Raw genomic sequence first — 22,725 nt, 5'->3', positions numbered from 1 at the left:
ATATTACAAAAATGTTTCTATACAAAACTGAAATGTATCCATGTGTTTTTCAATTTTGTCTGGAATGTCCCTTTAATTTCCACAACAATTTCTAAATTTTTTGTGAGGTACTCATCTCATTTTTTTCAGCAGACAAAGCCTTTTTTTAAATATAAATTAAATATAAAATGCAACATAATGTGTCAATTTCTATGACGCACATAGTAAAACATCATTATTTCTTTAAAGGGACACTCAAGTCAAAATTAAACTTTTATAAATCAGATAAAGCATGCGATTTTAAACAACTTTCCAATTTGCTTCCATTAACAAAATGTGCACAGTCTTTTTATATTTACACGTTTTGAGTCACCAGCCCCTACTGAGCATGTGCAGGAATTCATAGAACATACATATATGCATGTGTGATTGGCTGATGGCTGTCACATGTTGCAGTGGGAGAGGAAAGACATAACTTTACAATTTGTCAGAAAAAAAATCTAGTACTGATTTGAAGATCAGACTAAGTACTATTTCATTGTCTTTTTACTATGCCTTTTGTTGTTTATGCAAATCTAATGTATTTACTATCCCTTTAAGCCTACACTTTATAGGAATATGAGAAGCTTAGATTGGCCTTTTGGTTTTTATCTGCTATTAAAATCTTGGTTTCTGAGAACTTTTTATAAAATGAGAAATAGGGTATCATAAAAGTACAGAAAAGGGCATGGCAACAGAAGATGTCATATCTTCTGTACTCACCAGAATTCTCCATCTTCCATTTTAATTCTGAGTTCTTCCCTCTGCGCAGGATCCACAGAGTTCCATTCAGGTGATCTACACAATACAGAGGCAGAAAGAGAATAATTATTATACAAAGGTGGCTAGTATATCTAGTAAGAATCAATGAGTGGCATCCTCTTTAAAGGGTCAATAAACACTAAATAAATGCTAGATAGAATGATGCATTCAAAGAAAAGATTAGTCTGAGAAGAATATTTTTTTAAAGGTTAATTAGCTATTTAAATATTGACAAAATAAGTGTAAAGTTTTAGTGCCTATAAAACAACGCCAGCTGCCATGTTGTAACTTAGGTTGCCTTCTCTGCTGTGGCCAATTAGAGACAGTTATAAATAGGTCACTGGAGTGTGCAGCCAATGGCTGTGAGGAATATAACCATGTTCTGCTTCCATTTCTAACAGGAACTGAATTTACAATTTCAGAATGGAAAGGAAAAGGGGGCAAAATTGTGTGTATATATATATATATATATATATATATATATATATATACACATATATATATATATATATATATATATATACATACATATATACACACACACACAGTATATATATTTATTAGAAGAACAAGGAGATGTTCCCTGCGCTATAACACAAAATACAGAATGAATCAATAGGAAAAATAAAAGTATATATGTAACAGAAATCCTAAAAGGACCATTAATATATGCATATAATGTGCATCAAATGAATAAATAAGTTAATAAAACTCAGAGTTTGTTCCCAATACTGGGCAGCAAAAACCACCACAAGGGCAGCTGAATCAAATCATGATGATTTGATTCAGCTGCCCTTGTGGTGGTAAAGAGCTAAGAGAGTGATATATTGTTTTCATATGTACGATATTGCACTCCGAGAGGTGAGGTGAGGTGAGGATCTTTGCTGAAGAAGTGAACGACCATACTTCAGCAGTAGCACAGCAGATTGAACCCTCTGGATCCCCTGGCTTATTCTAAAACTACATATTGGAGACCTGAGGGAGCATTGCTCTATCATTATACAGTGGCTACTTACCTCATACTGATTGAGGTACCTGGAAGTGTTTGGCTACTGGGGTTCTTACCCCACACTGTTTTATCGTTTGAGAATTTCTCCTTTGCTTGGTGGCGCATATATATATATATACATACACACACAAAATGTTATTATTTTATATAACCATCTCGCGGTGTTAAATGTCCCTTTAAGGCTTTAAGACATAAAGGGTTGGAAGACATCTGCCTCACCCGTCACTCCACGCTCCTGTCCACTCCACCTCACCCCATGGGTTTCTCATACGAACCAGCTTCATACTTTGCCCTCTATAGTTAACCTATTGCCAAGAACAGAAAGCAATATGTGGTCAGAGAAAAGCTGTCACGTATTTCACAAACACAAGTGAATAAAAAAATAGTATATATTGTATTTTAAAACAAAAACATGCTCTTAAAAAGTATACAAAGGAGCTCCTATCAGCCTACCTAGATTTGCTCTTCAACAAAGGATACCAAGAGAACAAATCGGATTTGATAATAGAAGTAAATTGGAAAGATGTTATAAATGACACGCTCTATCTGACTTTACTGCCCCATTAAAAGGAACACAAATGTCAAAATTCAACTGGACATATGAGCATTTCAGTTTTTTGCGATATATTTTCATTAGCAAAAATGCTTGTTGTAAAAGTTATTAGTTTTCCAATGGCATACTTACATATGCTGTGAGGGCAAACGCACCAGTATCCAAACACTACATCTTCTCACAGTCAGCAGTGGTTTGTAAGGCACAAATTAAGTCTTCACAGACACAATATAAACCCCCGCCAGCTCTCTGAGCTTGAATACTGGTGCACGACCGCTCACGGCATATGTGAGTATGCTGCTGAAAAACAGTAATATCTTTTCCAGAAGCGTTTTTGCTAAGGGGAGAATATTGCAAAAATGCTTCAACAAAGGATACCAAGAGAATTAAGCAAATTTGAGAATATAAGTAAATTGGAGAGATGTTTAAAATTGTATGTTTGGGTTTCATGTCCCTTTAAATTACAGGTAAAGATGGCAACAAATAATTACGTTGCAAATAGTTTACTATAGATAACTTTACATTTTATTTTACAATCAAAAAATTCTTAAAGGGACACTAAACACTTTTTTTTTCTTTCATGATTCAGATAGAGAATGCAATTTAACTTTCTAATTTGTTTTGTTCCATTTGTAACCTTTGTTTAAAAAGAATACCTAGGTAGGCTCTGTAGCCATTGGCTTTTAGCTACTCCCAGTAGTGCATTGCTGCATCTTTAACAAAGGTTACCTAAAAAATAAAGCAAATTATACAACAGAAGAAAATTGGAAAGACATTTAAAATTTTATGTTCTATCTAAATCATGAAAGAAAAAAATGAGATTAAAGGGACATGAAACCCAATTTTTTTTTCTGTAATTGTTTTCCTTCATGATTCAGATAGAACAGGTCATTTTAACCCCTTGAGTGCTAACGACGGCTCTGAGCAATCGCAAATTGTCTCAGTCCGGTGCTGACGACGGCTCAGAGCCGTCACTAGCACTCTCCCACCTTGAGGGAGATCTGGGGGCGCCCACATGATCCTACCCCGGCGATCAGGCTTGTATAGTGACAGGCATCGCCGGGGCTTTACGTTTTTCGTGGTGACATCACGTGCAATGACGTCGCCGCGCAACTATTGAAAAATCACAATGACAAGTACAGGGAAAGGGGGCATGTTGCGTAGAAGCCTGTATCTCAGGCATCTAAGCAGCTACAGACCCCCAAGACCCACCGTTAGTAAGGTAATCGCCTAACCATTCCAATGGTATAAGTCTTGGGGATTTGGAAAAGAAAGGGAAAAAAAGGTAAAAAAACAAACAAAAAAAACTCAAATCAGCTTAGCACCCAGGTGGGAAAGTGCTTAGCACTCAAAGGGTTAAACAACTTTTTAATATATTTCTATTATCAATTTTTCTTTGCTCTCTTGGTATGTTTTGTTGAAAAGCAGGGATGTAAGCTTAGGAGCCGGCCCATTTCTTGAGCACTATATGACAGCAGGTTTGTAAGAATGCTATCCATTTGCAAGCGCACTAGATGTCAGCGCTATTTCCTGCCATGTTAGGTTTCAGATGCCTACCTAGGTATCTCTTCAACACAGAATATCATGGGAACGGAGCAAATTTGACAATGTAAGTAAATTGGAAACTTTCTTAAAATGGTTTGTTCTGTCTGAATCACAAAAGAACATTTTTGGATTCCTTTATAAATCTTAACCTGCATGTGACTCTCAAGCTACATTCAATTTCTCATATAGTTTGTTACAGCATTAAACATTTAGACAAAGCAACAATATATAGATTGAGGTTTCCAAAAATGGACCACTGGGTTTAATAATTTGTAAAAGTAATTTAGTAACTCGGCTTAAAGAGACATAAAACGTGATTTAGATAGAACATACAATTCTTAACAACTTTCCAATTTATTATCTAATTTGCTTCATTTTCTTGGTATCCTTTGTTGAAGGAGCGGCAATGTAATACTGGGAGCTAGCTTAAAGCCAGTGAGAAGAGGCCTATATCTGCAGCCACCACTCAACAGCTTCTGAGCCTAGCTATGTATACTTTTCAACAAAGGATACAAAGAGTACAAAACAAATTTGATCATTGAAATACATTGGAAAGTTATTTAAACTTGCATACTTTATCTGAATCTTGAAATAATTATTTGGGGTTTCATTACATTTTAATGAGGAGAGTCTTATCATGAGTGCATGTCGCATTCACAATGCAGCCTTACCTCCTTGGCACCAGTGAGAGAATACGCGTGACCTTTCACGAGTTTCTTAAACGTTACGGCTTCCATGTCTGTAGCGCTAGTTATCTGAAAAGAGAAAGATACGATGTGAGTGAGGAACATAGAAAAAAAGCTTGGGAGTAAAAAAAAAATAAAAAAAAAATTAGAAGAATGTATTAAACGGACAGTAAACATTACAATTTCTTCCCATGTGCCCAATCAATTACTGCAAAGCGACCCTCACCTTGTGAACGTAAATGTTTATTTATATCGATACAGTTGTTATCCTGGTGCTAAACAAAAAAACATTCCAGGGTTGTTCTTCAATCACAACCTGCTTGATCGCAACGTCTTCAGCATGGTAACGGGCTACATTTATCTCAACTGCCTTTAAAGGGACACTAAACCCAAATCATGATTCAGATACAGCAGCAATTTGAAGCAACTTTCTAATTTACTCCTATTATCAAATTTTCTTTGTTTTCTTGCTATCTTTATTTAAAAAAGCAGGAATGTAAGGTTTAGAGTAAGGTTAGGAGCCGGCCCATTTTAGGTTCCGCTCCTGGGTAGCGCTTGCTGATTGGTGGCTACATTTAGCCAGCAATCAGCAAGAGCTACCCAGGTGCTAAACCAAAAATGGGCCGGCACTTAAGCTTAAATTCCTGCTTTCTCAAATACAGATACCGAGAGAACAAAGACAAATTAGTAAATTAGAAAGTGGCTTAAAATTGCTGCTCATGGAATAAAAAATTATTTAACGCATTTTTTTATTTTTTTTTTATTTATTTTTTTTAAACGCCTCAACATGGACAATGGAGGACTTTTTTCGAGCCTCAGTAAAAATAAATATTTATTTTCACAAGGTGAGGGCCACATTGTAGTAACTGATTGTGCACTAGATTTGTGCAGCCAAGAAAATTTAGTTTCATATTAAAGGGACACTGTACCCCAAATTTTTCTTTTGTAATTCAGAAAGAGCATGCAATTTTAAGCAACTTTCTAACTTACTCCTATTATCAATTTCTCTTCGTTCTCTTGCTATCTTTATTTGAAAAAGAAGACATCTAAGCTTGTTTTGGGTTCAGTACTCTGGACAGCAACTTTTTTATTGGTGAATGAATTTATCCACCAATCAGCAAGGACAACCCAGGTTGTTCAACAAAAATGGGCCGGCGTCTAAACTTACATTCTTGCATTTCAAATAAAGATACCAAGAGAATGAAGAAAAATTGATAAAAGGAGTATATTAGAAAGATGCTTAAAATGTCATGCTCAATCTGAATCACGAAAGAAAAAATTTGGGTTCAGTATCCCTTTAAATTTTCTTCCAAAATTTTTGGGGAAATTTGTTTCCCTGAATATTCGTTGGCCTCACTATTTTACTTAAACATTTGCATTCATTTTCTTTAGTGCTGGTCCCTGGAGCCAATCGCGCTAAACCTCCTGTTAGCACGGCTAGGGCTCTGGCAAGAAGATTGGGTACGTGCGCTAAGTTTGGATAAGTACTCTACCCCTAAAAAGTAGTTTAAAGAAAACTATTGAATACTGACAAATTTTGTCAGTATTTTTTAGTTTTATTTAAATTTTGTTGGCAAGTTTCGTTACAAATATGATTCGCAACGAAACAAATGCACATCTATATTGTGCACATGCTGCACAATTATGGAAAATAAATTAATATTTACTATCCCTTTAAGATGAACAAACAAAAATAAGGGAGGACAGTAGGAGCCAGAACAGATGCTAGGGGACCAGTAATGTCACTTACATCAATGGAGCATCCCATGAGAGACCCTCTCTCCAGAGCCTTGATGAGGATATTAAACAAGTCTGCAGGCGGCTTCTTCAGCTCATACCACTCAGTAACACCTCCTGTGAAGTCCTCAAACCCTTCAGATGTGCTGCCTCCTGAGAGAGCCTCGTAACTTCCGTTAACCCTAAATATGGAGATGATATGACTCCTGTGATGCATGTTCAACAATATTTTGAAAGGAATTTGAATGCCTGCTACAGCTACAACTATAATTATTATCAGTTATTTGTAGAGCACCAACAGATTCTGCAGAGCTATAAACATAGGTATGATATGTAAAGGTAGCATTTATACGAGACAAATGGGTAGAGGGCCCTGCCAAGAGTTGCACTGTTGTAAATCAGCTCTCATGAAGGTGATCTACAAAACAGTTGGGCTTGTAGGCGTACATGCTAAGGGGGTTCAAGGGGATAACTAAAGGATAACTCAGGTAAGAAATGTTTAACGTATATGGTATGCATTCCTGAACAGTAGAGGCTTTAAGGAGAGTTTGAAATTATGAAAACTAGGCAAGAGTCTTGTTGAGCGAGGCAGAGAGTTCCACAAAATAGGGGCCAGCCTGGAGAAGTCCTTAGAAGTCCTGTAGATGGGAATATGAGGAGGTAACAAGGGAGAAGGAGGGAAGGATATCATAAGCAGAAAGAAGGTGATGGAAGGAGAGTATCTGGAGACGAGGTCGGAGATATAGGGTGGAACTTGTGCTATTGAGAGTCTTGAATGTCAGAGTCAAGATTTTGTGTTTAATTCTGGAAGCTAGAAAAAGCCAGTGAAGGGATTGGAAGAGGTGCAGCAGATGAAGGCGACGTTTAAAGGGACACTGAACCCAAAAATTTTCTTTCGTGATTCAGATAGAGCATGTAATTTTAAGCAACTTTCTAATTTACTCCTATTATCAATTTTTCTTCGTTCTTTTGCTATCTTTATTTGAAAAAGAAGGCATCTAAGCTTTTTGTTTGGTTCAGAACTTTGGAAAGCACTTTTTTATTGGTGGATGAATTTATCCACCAATCAGCAAGAAAAACCCAGGTTGTTCACCAAAAATGGTCCGGCATCTAAACTTACATTCTTGCATTTCAAATAAAGATACCAAGAGAATGAATACAATTTGATAATAGGAGTAAATTAGAAAGTTGCTTAAAATCTCATGCTCTGTCTGAATCACGAAAGAAAAATTTGGGATTCAGTGTCCCTTTAAGGAAGATCAGTCTGGCAGAGGCATTTATTATGGATTGTAATGGAGATAGAAGGCAGTTAGGAAGACCGGAGACGATGGAGTTGCAACAGTCAAGGAGGAAAATGAAGAGAGTGGATTAAACTCTTAGTTGTGTCTTATGTGAGGAAGTGGCAAATATTGGAGATGTTTTTAAGGTGAAAATGGTTGAAAAAGTTGTTTTTCTTCATCGGTTATATATATTGATTTTAATGAGATGTATATCAGTGTATTTGCACTCTCAGTAGTAGATGTTTACCTAATTTACATATAAAACCGGTCTGGTATACAATGCAAATGAAAATATGCAGTTTTTTGTAAACGTCATTTGATTGGATATTGTTGTATTTAAAATAATAAGGTGGTGGTAGTTATGGTATGCCTGATGAAAAGTCCAGAGGGCCGAGAAACGCGTAGCATTACCTGCACACAGTGCTGTTGTATTTTATGATATTATTGCATATTAAACCTTTTTTTTTTTTTTTTTTTATTACTATCACCCTGAGAGTTGCAGTTTTAACACAGGAGACGGAGCAAGAACTCTGTTACATTGTTAGCTGGGTTCTTAACCAAACTGTGGAGCATCATCTAGTATCCTGCAGCGGCCGCCTTTGAGCAGAAGCACTGTGATACCTCAGGCTCCCCTACCAGCATGACAGAGTGCGGTTATTTTTGTGAGTACCCCATATGATGGGAGGCTTTCTTATATGACTAATTGACAACACTAAGTTGCACAAGGAAGCAGCTTTTTCATTTTGTTTGTCTACTTATTGAAAGGTGGTGGTAGAGTGGAAGAAGGGGTGAAAATAAGGTGCTCAGTTTTGGAGAGATCTAGCTTAAAGGGACAGTCTACACCTTAGTCATCTCAAACCTTAGATTAAGCTGCACCCTTTCTATATCATGCAGCAGGAACAGTAAAAAAAGTAATTTTAAAATTAATATGGTTTCTGGCGACTTTAAAATGGCTGCCAAGCTCCGCCCACTGATGACATCACAATCTGGGCTGCATATGGCGTCCAATCACAAAAGGCTCACTAGTTGAATTCAACAGACTTTCTATGCTATTCAGCAGAATGTCTAGCTGCAGCCCAGATCATGATGTCATCAGTGGGCAAAGCTTGGCAGCCTTTTCAAAGTGGTCAGAAACAGTATTCTTTGTAAAATAACTTTTTTTTACCGTTCCTGTTGCATAATATAGAAAGGGGTGCAGGAGGCTATTTGCAGCTTAATCGAAGGTAAGACTTTAAAAGGACTAAGGTGTAGACTGTCCCTTTAACCCTTTGAGTGCTAATGACGGCTCTGAGCCGTCACAGAGTTTCTCACTCTGGTGCTAATGACGGCTCAGAGCCGTCATGAGCACTCTCCTACCTTGAGGGAGATCTGGGGGCTCCTAACCGCTCATACCCCGGCGATCATGCCTGTAGAGTGACAGGCATCGCCGGGGATTCACGTGATGCGCGGTGACGTCACGCGCAATTACGTGATGACGTCACCGCGCAACTTTATTTATACTTAACAATGTTAAGTATAGGAGGAGGGGGCATGCTGCTTAGAAGCCTGTATCTCAGCTACAGACCCCTGTATCTCAGCTACAGACCCCCAAGACACACAGTGTAAGTATTGAGGGTCTGTAAAAAAAAAAAAAAGTTTTTTTTTTCAAAAATAATAAAAACCTTAGAAAATATTAGCACCCAGGTGGGAAAGTGCTTAGCACTCAAAAGGTTAAGGTAGTGAGAGGACATCCAAGATATTATTAAGACAGTAAGTGGCACGAGTTGGCAACGAAGAGGATACGTCTGGCAAAGAGCGGTAGATTTGGGTTTCAGCAGCAAATTATATTGAAACCCATGTGCTACTTTATTATTAATGAACCTTAGGATGACGTATAGATTAATTATAGAAGGGAACCAAGGACAAAGCCTTGCGGTACCCCAACAGAAAGTGGTGAAAAGGGCAGAGGTCTGGTTAGACAGGTAAGAGGAGAACCACAAGAAAGCTGCCTCGCAAATGCCAAAGGATTGGAGAGTTTGGCGCAAGAGAGGGTGGTCAACAGTATCAGAGGCTGCAGACAGATCGAGAAGGATTAACAGAGAAAAGTGGCCTTTCAATTTTGTTGCAAGTAGGTCATTAGTAACCTTAACTATTGCGGTCTCTGTGGAGTGTTGGGGTGAAATCCAGATTACGATGGATCAAATAGGGAGTTTAATGTGAGGAAGTGTGATAAACATGTATATATATATATATATATATATATATATATAAGCCTTTACAGAAGTTTTGAGGCAAGGGGGGATAGGGAAATAGGACGGTAGTTGGATGGAGATGTTGGATTGAGAGAAGGTCTTTTGAGCATAGGTATGATTAGTGCATGTTTAAGAGATGAGGGAGAGGTTGAAAATGTGTGAGGATTGGAATAAGAGTAGAAGAGAGGGAGGGGAGGGTATCAAGAGGACCGATAGTGAGGTGAGAGGAAGATGTATTGGCAAAAACTTCTTCCATAGTAACAGGGGGGGAAAAAGAGCTGGGTGGGTTTTGGACGAATGCGAGCAGTTGAGGGGGTTGGAGACTGGTAGAATGTTGAGAGATGATTTTGTTCTGGAATTGTTAAAGTGGCTGCCAAAATCTTAAGCTGAGAGAAAAGTGATAATAGGAGGTTGGGGTGGGCAGAGAAGGGAATTGAAAGTAGAGAACAGATGTTTAGGGTTTGACTAAAGAGTAGAGATAAGAATAGAGAAGTAATCCTGCTTGGGGGGGTTAAGGGCAGAATAATAGGAATTCAAGATGAACTTGCAATGAAAAAAGTCAGGTGAACATCAAAATCTTCTCAATTTCACTCAGCAGTGCGGAAACATCTGCGTAGGTAGAAAGTCAGAAGAGTATGCCAGGGCTGAGGATGTCAAGGACCAATGTAAGAGTGGAATTGTAGTGGTAGATAAATTGGTCAGGGCAGGAAAAGGAGGAAGAGAGCAGAGTTTTGAGAGATTGATGAGATGTTATAGATCTAGTGGCTTAATGCTTTCATGGAGTTTGGTGTTAGAGAGTTAGATGGAGGGAGAGTAGTAGGAAGTGCAGTGATGTTGCAATTGAGGAGATGATATCATCAAGAGGAATTTGTGAAGTTTGAAAGGGAGAGATATCACCAGCAGCTAGTATGAACGAGAGGGAGAGTGACATAAGATGAGATACAGAGTTGCAATATTTAGAGTGTCTTTGGGATGACATGCAAGGAGGAAAGAGAGAGTTTGGGAATGTGTGAAGCTCATGAGAACAAACGTAAGGTGATGGTAAAAGTGGATGTGTGCGCCAGCGCACCTAGGTTAAGTAAAAATGATACATAGTAACATAGTGGATTAAGTAAACGAAGACAGAAGTCCAATCAAGTTCAACCTATACAGAGACAATCTGATTTACAATAAAGAAATGGAACATTGAACTTACATTAATAAAATTACAAAGCTGACCCATTTAAAGGGATAGTAAGTCCCAAAATTTTCTTTTATGATTCAGATAGAACAAACCATTTTAAACAACTTTCCCATTTAATTCTAATTTCAAATTTTCTTCATTCTTTTGTTATCCATTGCTGAAGGGACAGCATTGCACTACTGGCAGGAAGCTGAAAATATCTATTTAGCCAATCACAGACAAATGTGTGCAGGTACCAATTAGCAGCAGCTCCCACTAGTGTATGATATGTGGGTATTCATTTTTTAACAAGGGCTACAAAGAGAACGAAGCACATTTGAAAATAGAAGTGAATTTAAAAGTGTCTTAAAATGGCATGCCCTATCTGAAATATGCAAGTTTAATTTTGACTTTCCTATCCCTTTAACACAAGCAACCATAACCCTGTTTTTTTTTTTTTAAACAGAAATGTATCTAAGCCATTTGTAAATTTATCTAAGGCACTGGCATTCACTACCTCCTTAGGCAATGGAGTTTCACAATTTGATTGCTCTTACAGCTAAAAAAAAACAAACAAAAACATAAGTTGCTGGAGATTAAATCTCCTTTCCACTTTAAGCCTTAAATTGTGACTTCTTGTCACAAACAACTAATGTGGCAATAGTATAGAAAGCTTGATAACCATGGAAATATCTGGCATCATCAGGCAATATATAGTGAAGGAACATTCTCGGAACAAGATGTTCTGAATAGACAAAGCTGGCAAAGGCATGGCAAGATAGTTTGGCGACAGAGGGATCATGAATTAGCACAGAAAGGAATAGCTGTTCAGCAATGAATCTAAATTATTGAACATGGCAATGCAAATAACGAGGGTTCTGTATTTAGGATAGGAGATAATAATCATACTTAGCATAAGCCTTCTCCAGAAGGGCACTCCAGAACTCATTCCCAGAAGCTGAGTGCACAAAAACCAGCTTTCCATCTTTCACAGGAAGTAAATCATCTATGACGACATCCACCCATTCACCAAACTGCCATATCTGCAAAACACAAATACACAGCAACAAATATAAAAATGTGCTAATAAATTACCCACAGTGCATTAAAATACACATGTACCATAACAAACCAATTGGATGAGTGAAAATATTATGCACTTAGTCTGAACTTCAAATGAGTAGTAGATTTTTTACTGGCAAATGTCAGTTATGTTTATTTCCACTCCCCCTGTGCCATGTGACAGCCATCAGCCAATAACAAATGCATATACGTATATTCTGTGAATTATTGCACATGCTCAGTAGGAGCTGGTTACTCAAAAAGTATAAATATAAAAAGATTGCGCATTTTGTTAATGGAAGTAAATTGGAAAGTTGTTTAAAATTGCTGCTCCATCTGAATCAATAATTTGAATGGAGAGCTTTTCAGCTCCTGTTAGAAATGGAAGTGCAGAACTCTGTTATATACCACACTGCCATTGGCTGCTCACGCTAGTGACCTGTTTATAACTCTCTCTAATTGGCTACAGCAGAGAAGGTAACCTAAGTTACAACATGGCAGCTCTCGTTGTTTTATAGATGCTAAAACTTTACACTTATGTTGTCAATATTGAGACAACTAATGAGACTTTAAAAAAATACATCTACACAGACTAATGTTTGCTTTGAATGCATCATTTTATCTAGCATTTGTTTAGTGTTTAATGTCCCTTTAAAGGAACATTAAATATCGTAGATAGTGCACAATCAAAAAATGCATAATGCACATACAATACAGTTTTATGAAGATTTCCTGTGTTAATTACATTTCTGTCATTTCAATACAAATTTAAATTTTTCCATAAAATGTGATTTTTGCAGAACAACTTCATTACCCTCTTTAATGTACAACTTTTAACTTTTTATTTCAATATTTCATTTATTCATTTCATACAATTTTTTTATGAGCCTATATGTATGTATGCATCTCGTTCACATCCTTAAAGGGACATGAAAACCACATTTTTTTTTCTCTCTATATACCTTTCTCTGTATATACTTAAAGGGACATGAAACCCTAAATTATTCTTTCATGATTTAGAATATGTGGTTTTAAATAAGTTTCCAATTTACTTCTATTAGCTAATTTGTTTCCTTAGTATCCTTTGTTTGAAAAGGATACCTTGGTAGGCTCAGGAGCTGCTGATGTTATTGGCTCACCCAGTACGTTAACTAGCTCCCAGTGAGACATTGCGGCTTCTTCAACAAAGGATACCAAGAGAATCAAGTAAATTAGTTAAAAGAAGTCAATTGGAAAGTTATTTAAAATTGTATTCTGCATCTGACCTATAAAAGAAAAAAACAGAATTTATGTTTACCTGATAAATTACTTTCTCCAACGGTGTGTCCGGTCCACGGCGTCATCCTTACTTGTGGGATATTCTCTTCCCCAACAGGAAATGGCAAAGAGCCCAGCAAAGCTGGTCACATGATCCCTCCTAGGCTCCGCCTTCCCCAGTCATTCGACCGACGTAAAGGAGGAATATTTGCATAGGAGAAATCATATGATACCGTGGTGACTGTAGTTAGAGAAATTAAATCATCAGACCTGATTAAAAAACCAGGGCGGGCCGTGGACCGGACACACCGTTGGAGAAAGTAATTTATCAGGTAAACATAAATTCTGTTTTCTCCAACATAGGTGTGTCCGGTCCACGGCGTCATCCTTACTTGTGGGAACCAATACCAAAGCTTTAGGACACGGATGATGGGAGGGAGCAAATCAGGTCACCTAGATGGAAGGCACCACGGTTTGCAAAACCTTTCTCCCAAAAATAGCCTCAGAAGAAGCAAAAGTATCAAATTTGTAAAATTTGGTAAAAGTGTGCAGTGAAGACCAAGTCGCTGCCTTACATATCTGATCAACAGAAGCCTTGTTCTTGAAGGCCCATGTGGAAGCCACAGCCCTAGTGGAATGAGCTGTGTTCTTTCAGGAGGCTGCCGTCCGGCAGTCTCATAAGCCAATCTGATGATGCTTTTAAGCCAAAAAGAGAGAGAGGTAGCAGTTGCTTTTTGACCTCTCCTTTTACCAGAATAAACAACAAACAAGGAAGATGTTTGTCTGAAATCCTTTGAAGCCTCTAAATAGAATTTTAGAGCACGAACTACATCCAAATTGTGCAACAAACGTTCCTTCTTTGAAACTGGATTCGGACACAAAGAAGGCACAACTATCTCCTGGTTAATATTTTTGTTAGAAACAACTTTCGGAAGAAAACCAGGTTTAGTACGCAAAACCACCTTATCTGCATGGAACACCAGATAAGGAGGAGAACACTGCAGAGCAGATAACTCTGAAACTCTTCTAGCAGAAGAAATTGCAACCAAAAACAAAACTTTCCAAGATAATAACTTAATATCTACGGAATGTAAGGGTTCAAACGGAACCCCTTGAAGAACTGAAAGAACTAAATTGAGACTCCAAGGAGGAGTCAAAGGTTTGTAAACAGGCTTGATTCTAACCAGAGCCTGAACAAAAGCCTGAACATCTGGCACAGCCGCCAGCTTCTTGTGAAGCAAAACAGATAAAGCAGAAATCTGTCCCTTCAAAGAACTTGCAGATAATCCTTTCTCCAAACCCTCTTGTAGAAAGGATAGAATCTTAGGAATTTTTACCCTTTATGGTAAATTTTTCTAGTTACAGGCTTTCTAGCCTGAATAAGAGTATCAATGACAGAATCTGAGAACCCACGCTTTGATAAAATCAAGCGTTCAATCTCCAAGCAGTCAGTTGGAGTGATGCCAGATTCGGATGTTCGAACGGACCTTGAACAAGAAGGTCCCGTCTCAAAGGTAGCTTCCATGGTGGAGCCGATGACATATTCAACAGGTCTGCATACCAAGTTCTGCGTGGCCACGCAGGAGCTATCAAGATCACCGAAGCCCTCTCTTGATTGATCCTGGCTACCAGCCTGGGAATGAGAGGAAACGGTGGGAACACATAAGCTAGGTTGAAGGTCCAGGGCGCTACTAGTGCATCTACTAGAGTCGCCTTGGGATCCCTGGATCTGGACCCGTAGCAAGGAACCTTGAAGTTCTGACGAGACGCCATCAGATCCATGTCTGGAATGCCCCATAATTGAGTTATTTGGGCAAAGATTTCCGGATGGAGTTCCCACTCCCCCGGATGAAATGTCTGACGACTCAGAAAATCCGCTTCCCAATTTTCCACTCCTGGGATGTGGATTGCAGACAAGTGGCAGGAGTGAAGCTCCGCCCATTGAATTACTTTGGTCACTTCTTCCATCGCCAGGGAACTCCTTGTTCCCCCCTGATGGTTGATATATGCAACAGTCGTCATGTTGTCTGATTGAAACCTTATGAATTTGGCCTTTGCTAGTTGAGGCCAAGCCTTGAGAGCATTGAATATCGCTCTCAGTTCCAGAATGTTTATCGGGAGAAGAGATTCTTCCCGAGACCATAGACCCTGAGCCTTCAGGTGTTTCCAGACCGCGCCCCAGCCCACCAGGCTGGCGTCGGTCGTTACAATGACCCACTCTGGTCAGGTTGTCCAGGGTCAGCCACCAACGGAGTGAATCTCTGGTCCTCTGATCTACTTGGATCGTCGGGGACAAATCTGTATAATCCCCATTCCACTGTCTGAGCATGCACAGTTGTAATGGTCTTAGATGAATTCGCGCAAAAGGAACTATGTCCATTGCCGCAACCATCAAACCTATTACTTCCATGCACTGCGCTATGGAAGGAAGAAGAACAGAATGAAGTACTTGACAAGAGCTTAGAAGTTTTGATTTTCTGGCTTCTGTCAGAAAAATCTTCATTTCCAAGGAGTCTATTATTGTTCCCAAGAAGGGAACTCTTGTTGACGGGAATAGAGAACTTTTTTCTACGTTCACTTTCCACCCGTGAGATCTGAGAAAGGCTAGGACAATGTCCGTATGAGCCTTTGCTTGTGGTAGAGACGACGCTTGAATCAGTATGTCGTCCAAGTAGGGTACTACTGCAATGCCCCTTGGCCTTAGCACCGCTAGAAGGGACCCTAGTACCTTTGTGAAAATTCTTGGAGCAGTGGCTAGTCCGAATGGAAGTGCCACAAACTGGTAATGCTTGTCCAGAAAGGCGAATCTTAGGAACTGATGATGTTCCTTGTGGATAGGAATATGTAGATACGCATCCTTTAAATCCACCGTGGTCATGAATTGGCCTTCCTGGATGGTAGGAAGAATTGTCCGAATGGTTTCCATCTTGAACGATGGGACCTTGAGAAATTTGTTTAGGATCTTGAGATCCAAAATTGGCCTGAATGTTCCCTCTTTTTTGGGAACTATGAACAGATTGGAGTAAAACCCCATCCCTTGTTCTCCTAATGGAACAGGATGAATCACTCCCATTTTTAACAGGTCTTCTACACAATGTAAGAATGCCTGTCTTTTTATTTGGTCTGAAGACAATTGAGACCTGTGGAACCTTCCCCTTGGGGGTAGTTCCTTGAATTCCAGGAGATAACCTTGAGAAACTATTTCTAGCGCCCAAGGATCCTGAACATCTCTTGCCCAAGCCTGAGTGAAGAGAGAGAGTCTGCCCCCCACCAGATCCGGTCCCGGATCGGGGGCCAGCATCTCATGCTGTCTTGGTAGCGGTAGCGGGCTTCTTGGCCTGCTTACCTTTGTTCCAGCCTTGCATCGGTCTCCAGGCTGGCTTGGTTTGAGAAGAATTACCCTCTTGCTTAGAGGATGTAGAATTTGAGGCTGGTCCGTTTCTGCGAAAGGGACGAAAATTTGTTTTATTTTTAGCCTTAAAAGACCTATCCTGAGGAAGGGCGTGGCCCTTTCCCCCAGTGATGTCTGAAATAATCTCTTTCAAGTCAGGGCCAAACAGCGTTTTCCCCTTGAAAGGGATGTTAAGCAATCTGTTCTTGGAGGACACATCCGCTGACCAAGACTTCAGCCAAAGCGCTCTGCGCTCCACAATAGCAAAACCTGAATTTTTCGCCGCTAATCTAGCTAATTGCAAAGTGGCGTCTAAGGTAAAAGAGTTAGCCAACTTAAGTGCTTGAACTCTGTCCATAACCTCCTCATAAGAGGATGCTTGATTGAGCGACTTTTCTAGTTCCTCGAACCAGAAACACGCTGCTGTAGTGACAGGAACAATGCATGAAATTGGTTGTAGAAGGTAACCTTGCTGAACAAACATCTTTTTAAGCAAACCCTCTAATTTTTTATCCATAGGATCTTTGAAAGCACAACTATCTTCTATAGGGATAGTGGTGCGTTTGTTTAGAGTAGAAACCGCCCCCTCGACCTTGGGGACTGTCTGCCATAAGTCCTTCCTGGGGTCGACCATAGGAAATAATTTCTTAAATATAGGGGGAGGGACAAAAGGTATGCCGGGCCTTTCCCATTCTTTATTTACAATGTCCGCCACCCGCTTGGGTATAGGAAAAGCTTCGGGGGGCACCGGGACCTCTAGGAACCTGTCCATCTTACATAATTTCTCTGGAATGACCAAATTGTCACAATCATCCAGAGTAGATAACACCTCCTTAAGCAGAGCGCGGAGATGTTCCAATTTAAATTTAAATGTAATAACGTCAGGTTCAGCTTGTTGAGAAATTTTTCCTGAATCTGAAATTTCTCCCTCAGACAAAACCTCCCTAGCCCCTTCAGACTGGTGTAAGGGCATGTCAGAACCATTATCATCAGCGTCCTCATGCTCTTCAGTATCTAAAACAGAGCAGTCGCGCTTTCGCTGATAAGTGGGCATTTTGGCTAAAATGTTTTTAATAGAATTATCCATTACAGCCGTTAATTGTTGCATAGTAAGGAGGACTGGCGCACTAGATTCACTAGGGACCTCCTGAGTGGGCAAGACTGGTGTAGACATAGAAGGAGATGATGCAGTACCATGCTTACTCCCCTCACTTAAGGAATCATTTTGGGCAACATTATTATCAGTGGCATCATTGTCCCTACTTTGTTTGTCACATTCATCACATATATTTAAATGGAGAGGAACCTTGGCTTCCGAACATACAGAACATCGTCTATCTGATAGTTCAGACATGTTAATAGGCATAAACTTGATAACAAAGCACAAAAAACGTTTTAAAATAAAACCGTTACTGTCTCTTTAAATTTTAAACTGAACACACTTTTTTACTGAATATACGCAAAAGTATGAAGGAATTGTTCAAAATTCACCAAAATTTCACCACAGTGTCATAAAGCCTTAAAAGTATTGCACACCAAATTTGAAAGCTTTAACTCTTAAAATACATTTAACCCCTATACAGTCCCTGGAATCTGTTTTGCTGAGACCCAACCAAGCCCAGAGGGGAATACGATACCAAATGACGCCTTCAATAAGCTTTTTCAGTGGATCTGAGCTCCTCACACATGCATCTGCATGCCTTGCTTCTCAAAAACAACTGCGCATTAGTGGCGCGAAAATGAGGCTCTGCCTATGACTAGAAAAGGCCCCCAGTGAAAAAGGTGTCCAACACAGTGCCTGACGTTTTTTTAATAAAATTCCCAAGATTAAAATAACTCTCCAAAGTTATAAACCATTAAATATGCTTATAAAGTAATCGTTTTGGCCCAGAAAAATGTCTACCAGTCTTTAAAGCCCTTGTGAAGCCCTTTTATTCTTATATTGAAAATTAAGAAAATGGCTTACCGGATCCCATAGGGAAAATGACAGCTTCCAGCATTACCAAGTCTTGTTAGAAATGTGTCATACCTCAAGCAGCCAAAGTCTGCTCACTGTTTCCCCCAACTGAAGTTAATTCCTCTCAACAGTCCTGTGTGGAAACAGCCATCGATTTTAGTAACGGTTGCTAAAATAATTTTCCTCTTACAAACAGAAATCTTCATCTCTTTTCTGTTACAGAGTAAATAGTACATACCAGCACTATTTTAAAATAACAAACTCTTGATAGAAGAATAAAAACTACATTTGGGGCTCCATGTACTAAGCCGTCAATTCATCCGTCATTTTAGACGCGGATAAACTCGCCGTTACTCGCCGCGGGCGAAATGGTGTCCGCTGTCACTATGTACTAATAATCCCCCAATAAATAGACAAGTCTAGCCCGCCGCGAGCAGTGGCGGATTATTGATAAATTTGACGTCTCGCTCGCCGCGACTAAGCTGATGTACTTTTAACTTTCAGTTGAATTGTCTGGCCAATTATTAACACGTGACATGCAAGGTGTTACGAACATCATAGTAGTCGCGGGAATAGAATTTTGCTCCTATAAAAGTTCAACTTATCTAAACAACTTTATTATTGTTCTAAATTTTTTGAAGAGTGATAACAGAGCGTTATTTTTGTAATATTTATTTACAATTTGGATATGGCTTCATCTGGATCTGATAATATATAAATATTAATATAAAAATAATTATAAAGATTGACAACTATACAATACAAATTTAAAATATAGATAACTCTTTAATTACAGTCGACAAATTTGGCGCAATTTATGTACATGGAAATGAGAGACAAATTAGACGCCAGTTATGCTGTACAATGCTGATATTACTGCCTTTTATATATGTCTAGACTGGCGTCTAGATTGACTTTCCTATTGTTTTGTACCTTGCCCGCCACCTAAAAGGTGGCGAGGCAAAAATAACGAGGTGGGAGCGGAAATTGTAGCGAGCGGACAAATAGATTTTTTAGTACATTCGTTTTTGGCGAGTTGGTGGTCAAATGTGTCTAATTACAGTGAAAAATGGAGAGGTAGCGAGGTTTGGCGGATAAGTACGCTCGCAATTTTAAAGATGCGAGTTTGAACATAGTTGACGACTTTGTACATATCAGTTTGCGAGTTTTGACGCGAGATTTGTTGCGGGTAGCTCGCTGACTGCTTAGTACATGGAGCCCTTGAACACCAAAAAACTCTGAGCCATCTCCGTGGAGATGTTGCCTGTGCAACGGCAAAGAGAATGACTGGGGAAGGCGGAGCCTAGGAGGGATCATGTGACCAGCTTTGCTGGGCTCTTTGCCATTTCCTGTTGGGGAAGAGAATATCCCACAAGTAAGGATGACGCCGTGGACCGGACACACCTATGTTGGAGAAACATTGTGTTTCATGTCATTTTAAGTCCAGAAACTTTCAGTATGGTGGGGATACCACAGGCTAAATCAGCTATTTCAAATACTGAAATGAGGGTAAAGGAGCTACTTGTAAACAATTTAATACACTCCAGCAGGTAAAATAGATCATTGGGGGGGGGAATTAAAAAGGGGAGAAAATGTCCCTTTAAAAGGATCATAAAAACAGTATTTACAGTAGAACGTCCCTTTAATTAAAGAAAATGCACTCAATGCATCAACTTAAAGGGACACTGAAACCAAATTTTTTCTTTCGTGATTCAGATAGAGCAGCAATTTTAGGCAACTTTCTAATTTACTCCTATTATCAATTTTTCTTTATTCTCTTGGTATCTTTATTTGAAAAGCAAGAATTTAAGTATAGCCACCGGCCCATTTTTGATAAACAACCTGGGTTGTTCTTGCCGATTGGTGGATAAACTCACCCACCAATAAACAAGTGCTGTCCACTGTACTGAACCAAAATTTGTCTGGCTCCTTAGCTTAGATGCATTCCTTTTTAAATAAAGATAGCAAGAGAACGAAGAAAGAGTAAATTAGAAAGTTGCAGCTCTATCTGAATCACGAAAGAAAAAACTTGGGTTCAGTGTCCTTCAAGACGAAAGTTTTTCATTTCCACAGTCCCTGGGATGACCAGAAGGCTGCCAGCCAATGAAACCTCTCTATATATAGAAGCAATAGGTGCAACTGCATACTCATTATGTACTGTATTTTATATATGTGTTTAAAGTGACATAAAAGCAGAAAAAGAAAATCCTCATTTGTTAGAGCATTATATTATTGAGTGTATATAACTATGTGTTAAAACCCTGCAAATAGCTTAAATACATAGGTAAAGACAGCTCCAGAGCAGCAATACACTACTGGGAGCTAGCTGAGCCCACCTGGTAAGCCAATGACAAGGAGGTATATATGTGTAGCCACCAATCAGATGTGCATTGCGTGAATCTACCTAGGTATGCTTTCCAACAAAGGATACCAAAAGAACAAAGTAAAGTTAATAACAGAAGTAAATTGAAAAGTCTTTTGAAATTGTGTGATCTGTTTGAGTGATGGAAAACATAATTTATGCTTACCTGATAAATTCCTTTCTTCTGTTGTGTGATCAGTCCACGGGTCATCATTACTTCTGGGATATAACTCCTCCCCAACAGGAAATGCAAGAGGATTCACCCAGCAGAGCTGCATATAGCTCCTCCCCTCTACGTCAGTCCCAGTCATTCGACCAAGAATCAACGAGAAAGGAGTAACCAAGGGTGAAGTGGTGACTGGAGTATAATTTAAAAGATATCTACCTGCCTTAAAACAGGGCGGGCCGTGGACTGATCACACAACAGAAGAAAGGAATTTATCAGGTAAGCATAAATTATGTTTTCTTCTGTTATGTGTGATCAGTCCACGGGTCATCATTACTTCTGGGATACCAATACCAAAGCAAAAGTACACGGATGACGGGAGGGATAGGCAGGCTCATTATATAGAAGGAACCACTGCCTGAAGAACCTTTCTCCCAAAAATAGCCTCCGAAGAAGCAAAAGTGTCAAATTTGTAAAATTTGGAAAAAGTATGAAGCGAAGACCAAGTTGCAGCCTTGCAAATCTGTTCAACAGAGGCCTCATTCTTAAAGGCCCAAGTGGAAGCCACAGCTCTAGTGGAGTGAGCTGTAATTCTTTCAGGAGGCTGCTGCCCAGCAGTCTCATAGGCTAAACGTATTATGCTACGAAGCCAAAAAGAGAGAGAGGTAGCAGAAGCTTTTTGACCTCTCCTCTGTCCAGAGTAAACGACAAACAAGGAAGAAGTTTGGCGAAAATCTTTAGTTGCCTGCAAGTAGAACTTGAGGGCACGAACTACATCCAGATTGTGTAGAAGACGTTCCCTCTTTGAAGAAGGATTTGGACACAAGGATGGTACAACAATCTCTTGATTGATGTTCCTGTTAGTGACTACCTTAGGTAAGAACCCAGGTTTAGTACGCAGAACTACCTTGTCTGAGTGAAAAATCAGATAAGGGGAATCACAATGTAAGGCTGATAACTCAGAGACTCTTCGAGCCGAGGAAATAGCCATTAAAAACAGAACTTTCCAAGATAACATTCTTATATCAATGGAATGAAGGGGTTCAAACGGAACACCCTGTAAAACGTTAAGAACTAAGTTTAAACTCCATGGTGGAGCAACAGCTTTAAATACAGGCTTGATCCTAGCTAAAGCCTGACAAAAGGACTGGACGTCTGGATTTTCTGACAGACGTCTGTGTAACAAGATGGACAGAGCTGAAATCTGTCCCTTTAATGAACTAGCTGATAACCCCTTTTCTAAACCTTCTTGTAGAAAGGACAATATCCTAGCGATCCTAACCTTACTCCAGGAGTAACCTTTGGATTCGCACCAGTATAGGTATTTCCGCCATATTTTATGGTAAATCCTTCTGGTAACAGGCTTCCTAGCCTGAATCAGGGTATCAATAACCGACTCAGAAAAACCACGTTTTGATAAAATCAAGCGTTCAATTTCCAAGCAGTCAGCTTCAGAGAAGTTAGATTTTGGTGTTTGAATGGACCCTGTATCAGAAGGTCCTGTCTTAGAGGTAGAGACCAAGGCGGACAGGATGACATGTCCACCA

At 39.3% G+C, this 22,725-nt stretch overlaps 1 protein-coding gene across 2 annotated transcripts in view; it reads right to left on the bottom strand.

Moving 5' to 3' along the window:
- The window catches only part of CAPN1 (calpain 1), a 156,802-nt gene that overhangs the window by 67,612 nt on the left and 66,465 nt on the right, over positions 1-22,725 (bottom strand). For both annotated transcript variants that reach the window (XM_053720121.1, XM_053720122.1), the window contains exons 5-9: positions 11,893-12,026; positions 6,324-6,492; positions 4,559-4,642; positions 2,009-2,094; positions 742-816 (exon numbers count right to left, since the gene is read on the bottom strand). In XM_053720121.1, the coding sequence (XP_053576096.1) occupies positions 742-816; positions 2,009-2,094; positions 4,559-4,642; positions 6,324-6,492; positions 11,893-12,026 (548 nt within the window). The remainder of the gene's footprint in view (positions 1-741; positions 817-2,008; positions 2,095-4,558; positions 4,643-6,323; positions 6,493-11,892; positions 12,027-22,725) is intronic.

The sequence above is a fragment of the Bombina bombina genome, chromosome 7, assembly GCF_027579735.1.
Source record: "Bombina bombina isolate aBomBom1 chromosome 7, aBomBom1.pri, whole genome shotgun sequence".
NCBI classification, from domain to species: domain Eukaryota; kingdom Metazoa; phylum Chordata; class Amphibia; order Anura; family Bombinatoridae; genus Bombina; species Bombina bombina.
The sequence above is the reverse complement of the archived record's forward strand: the minus strand, read 5'-3'. Positions and strand labels throughout refer to the sequence as shown.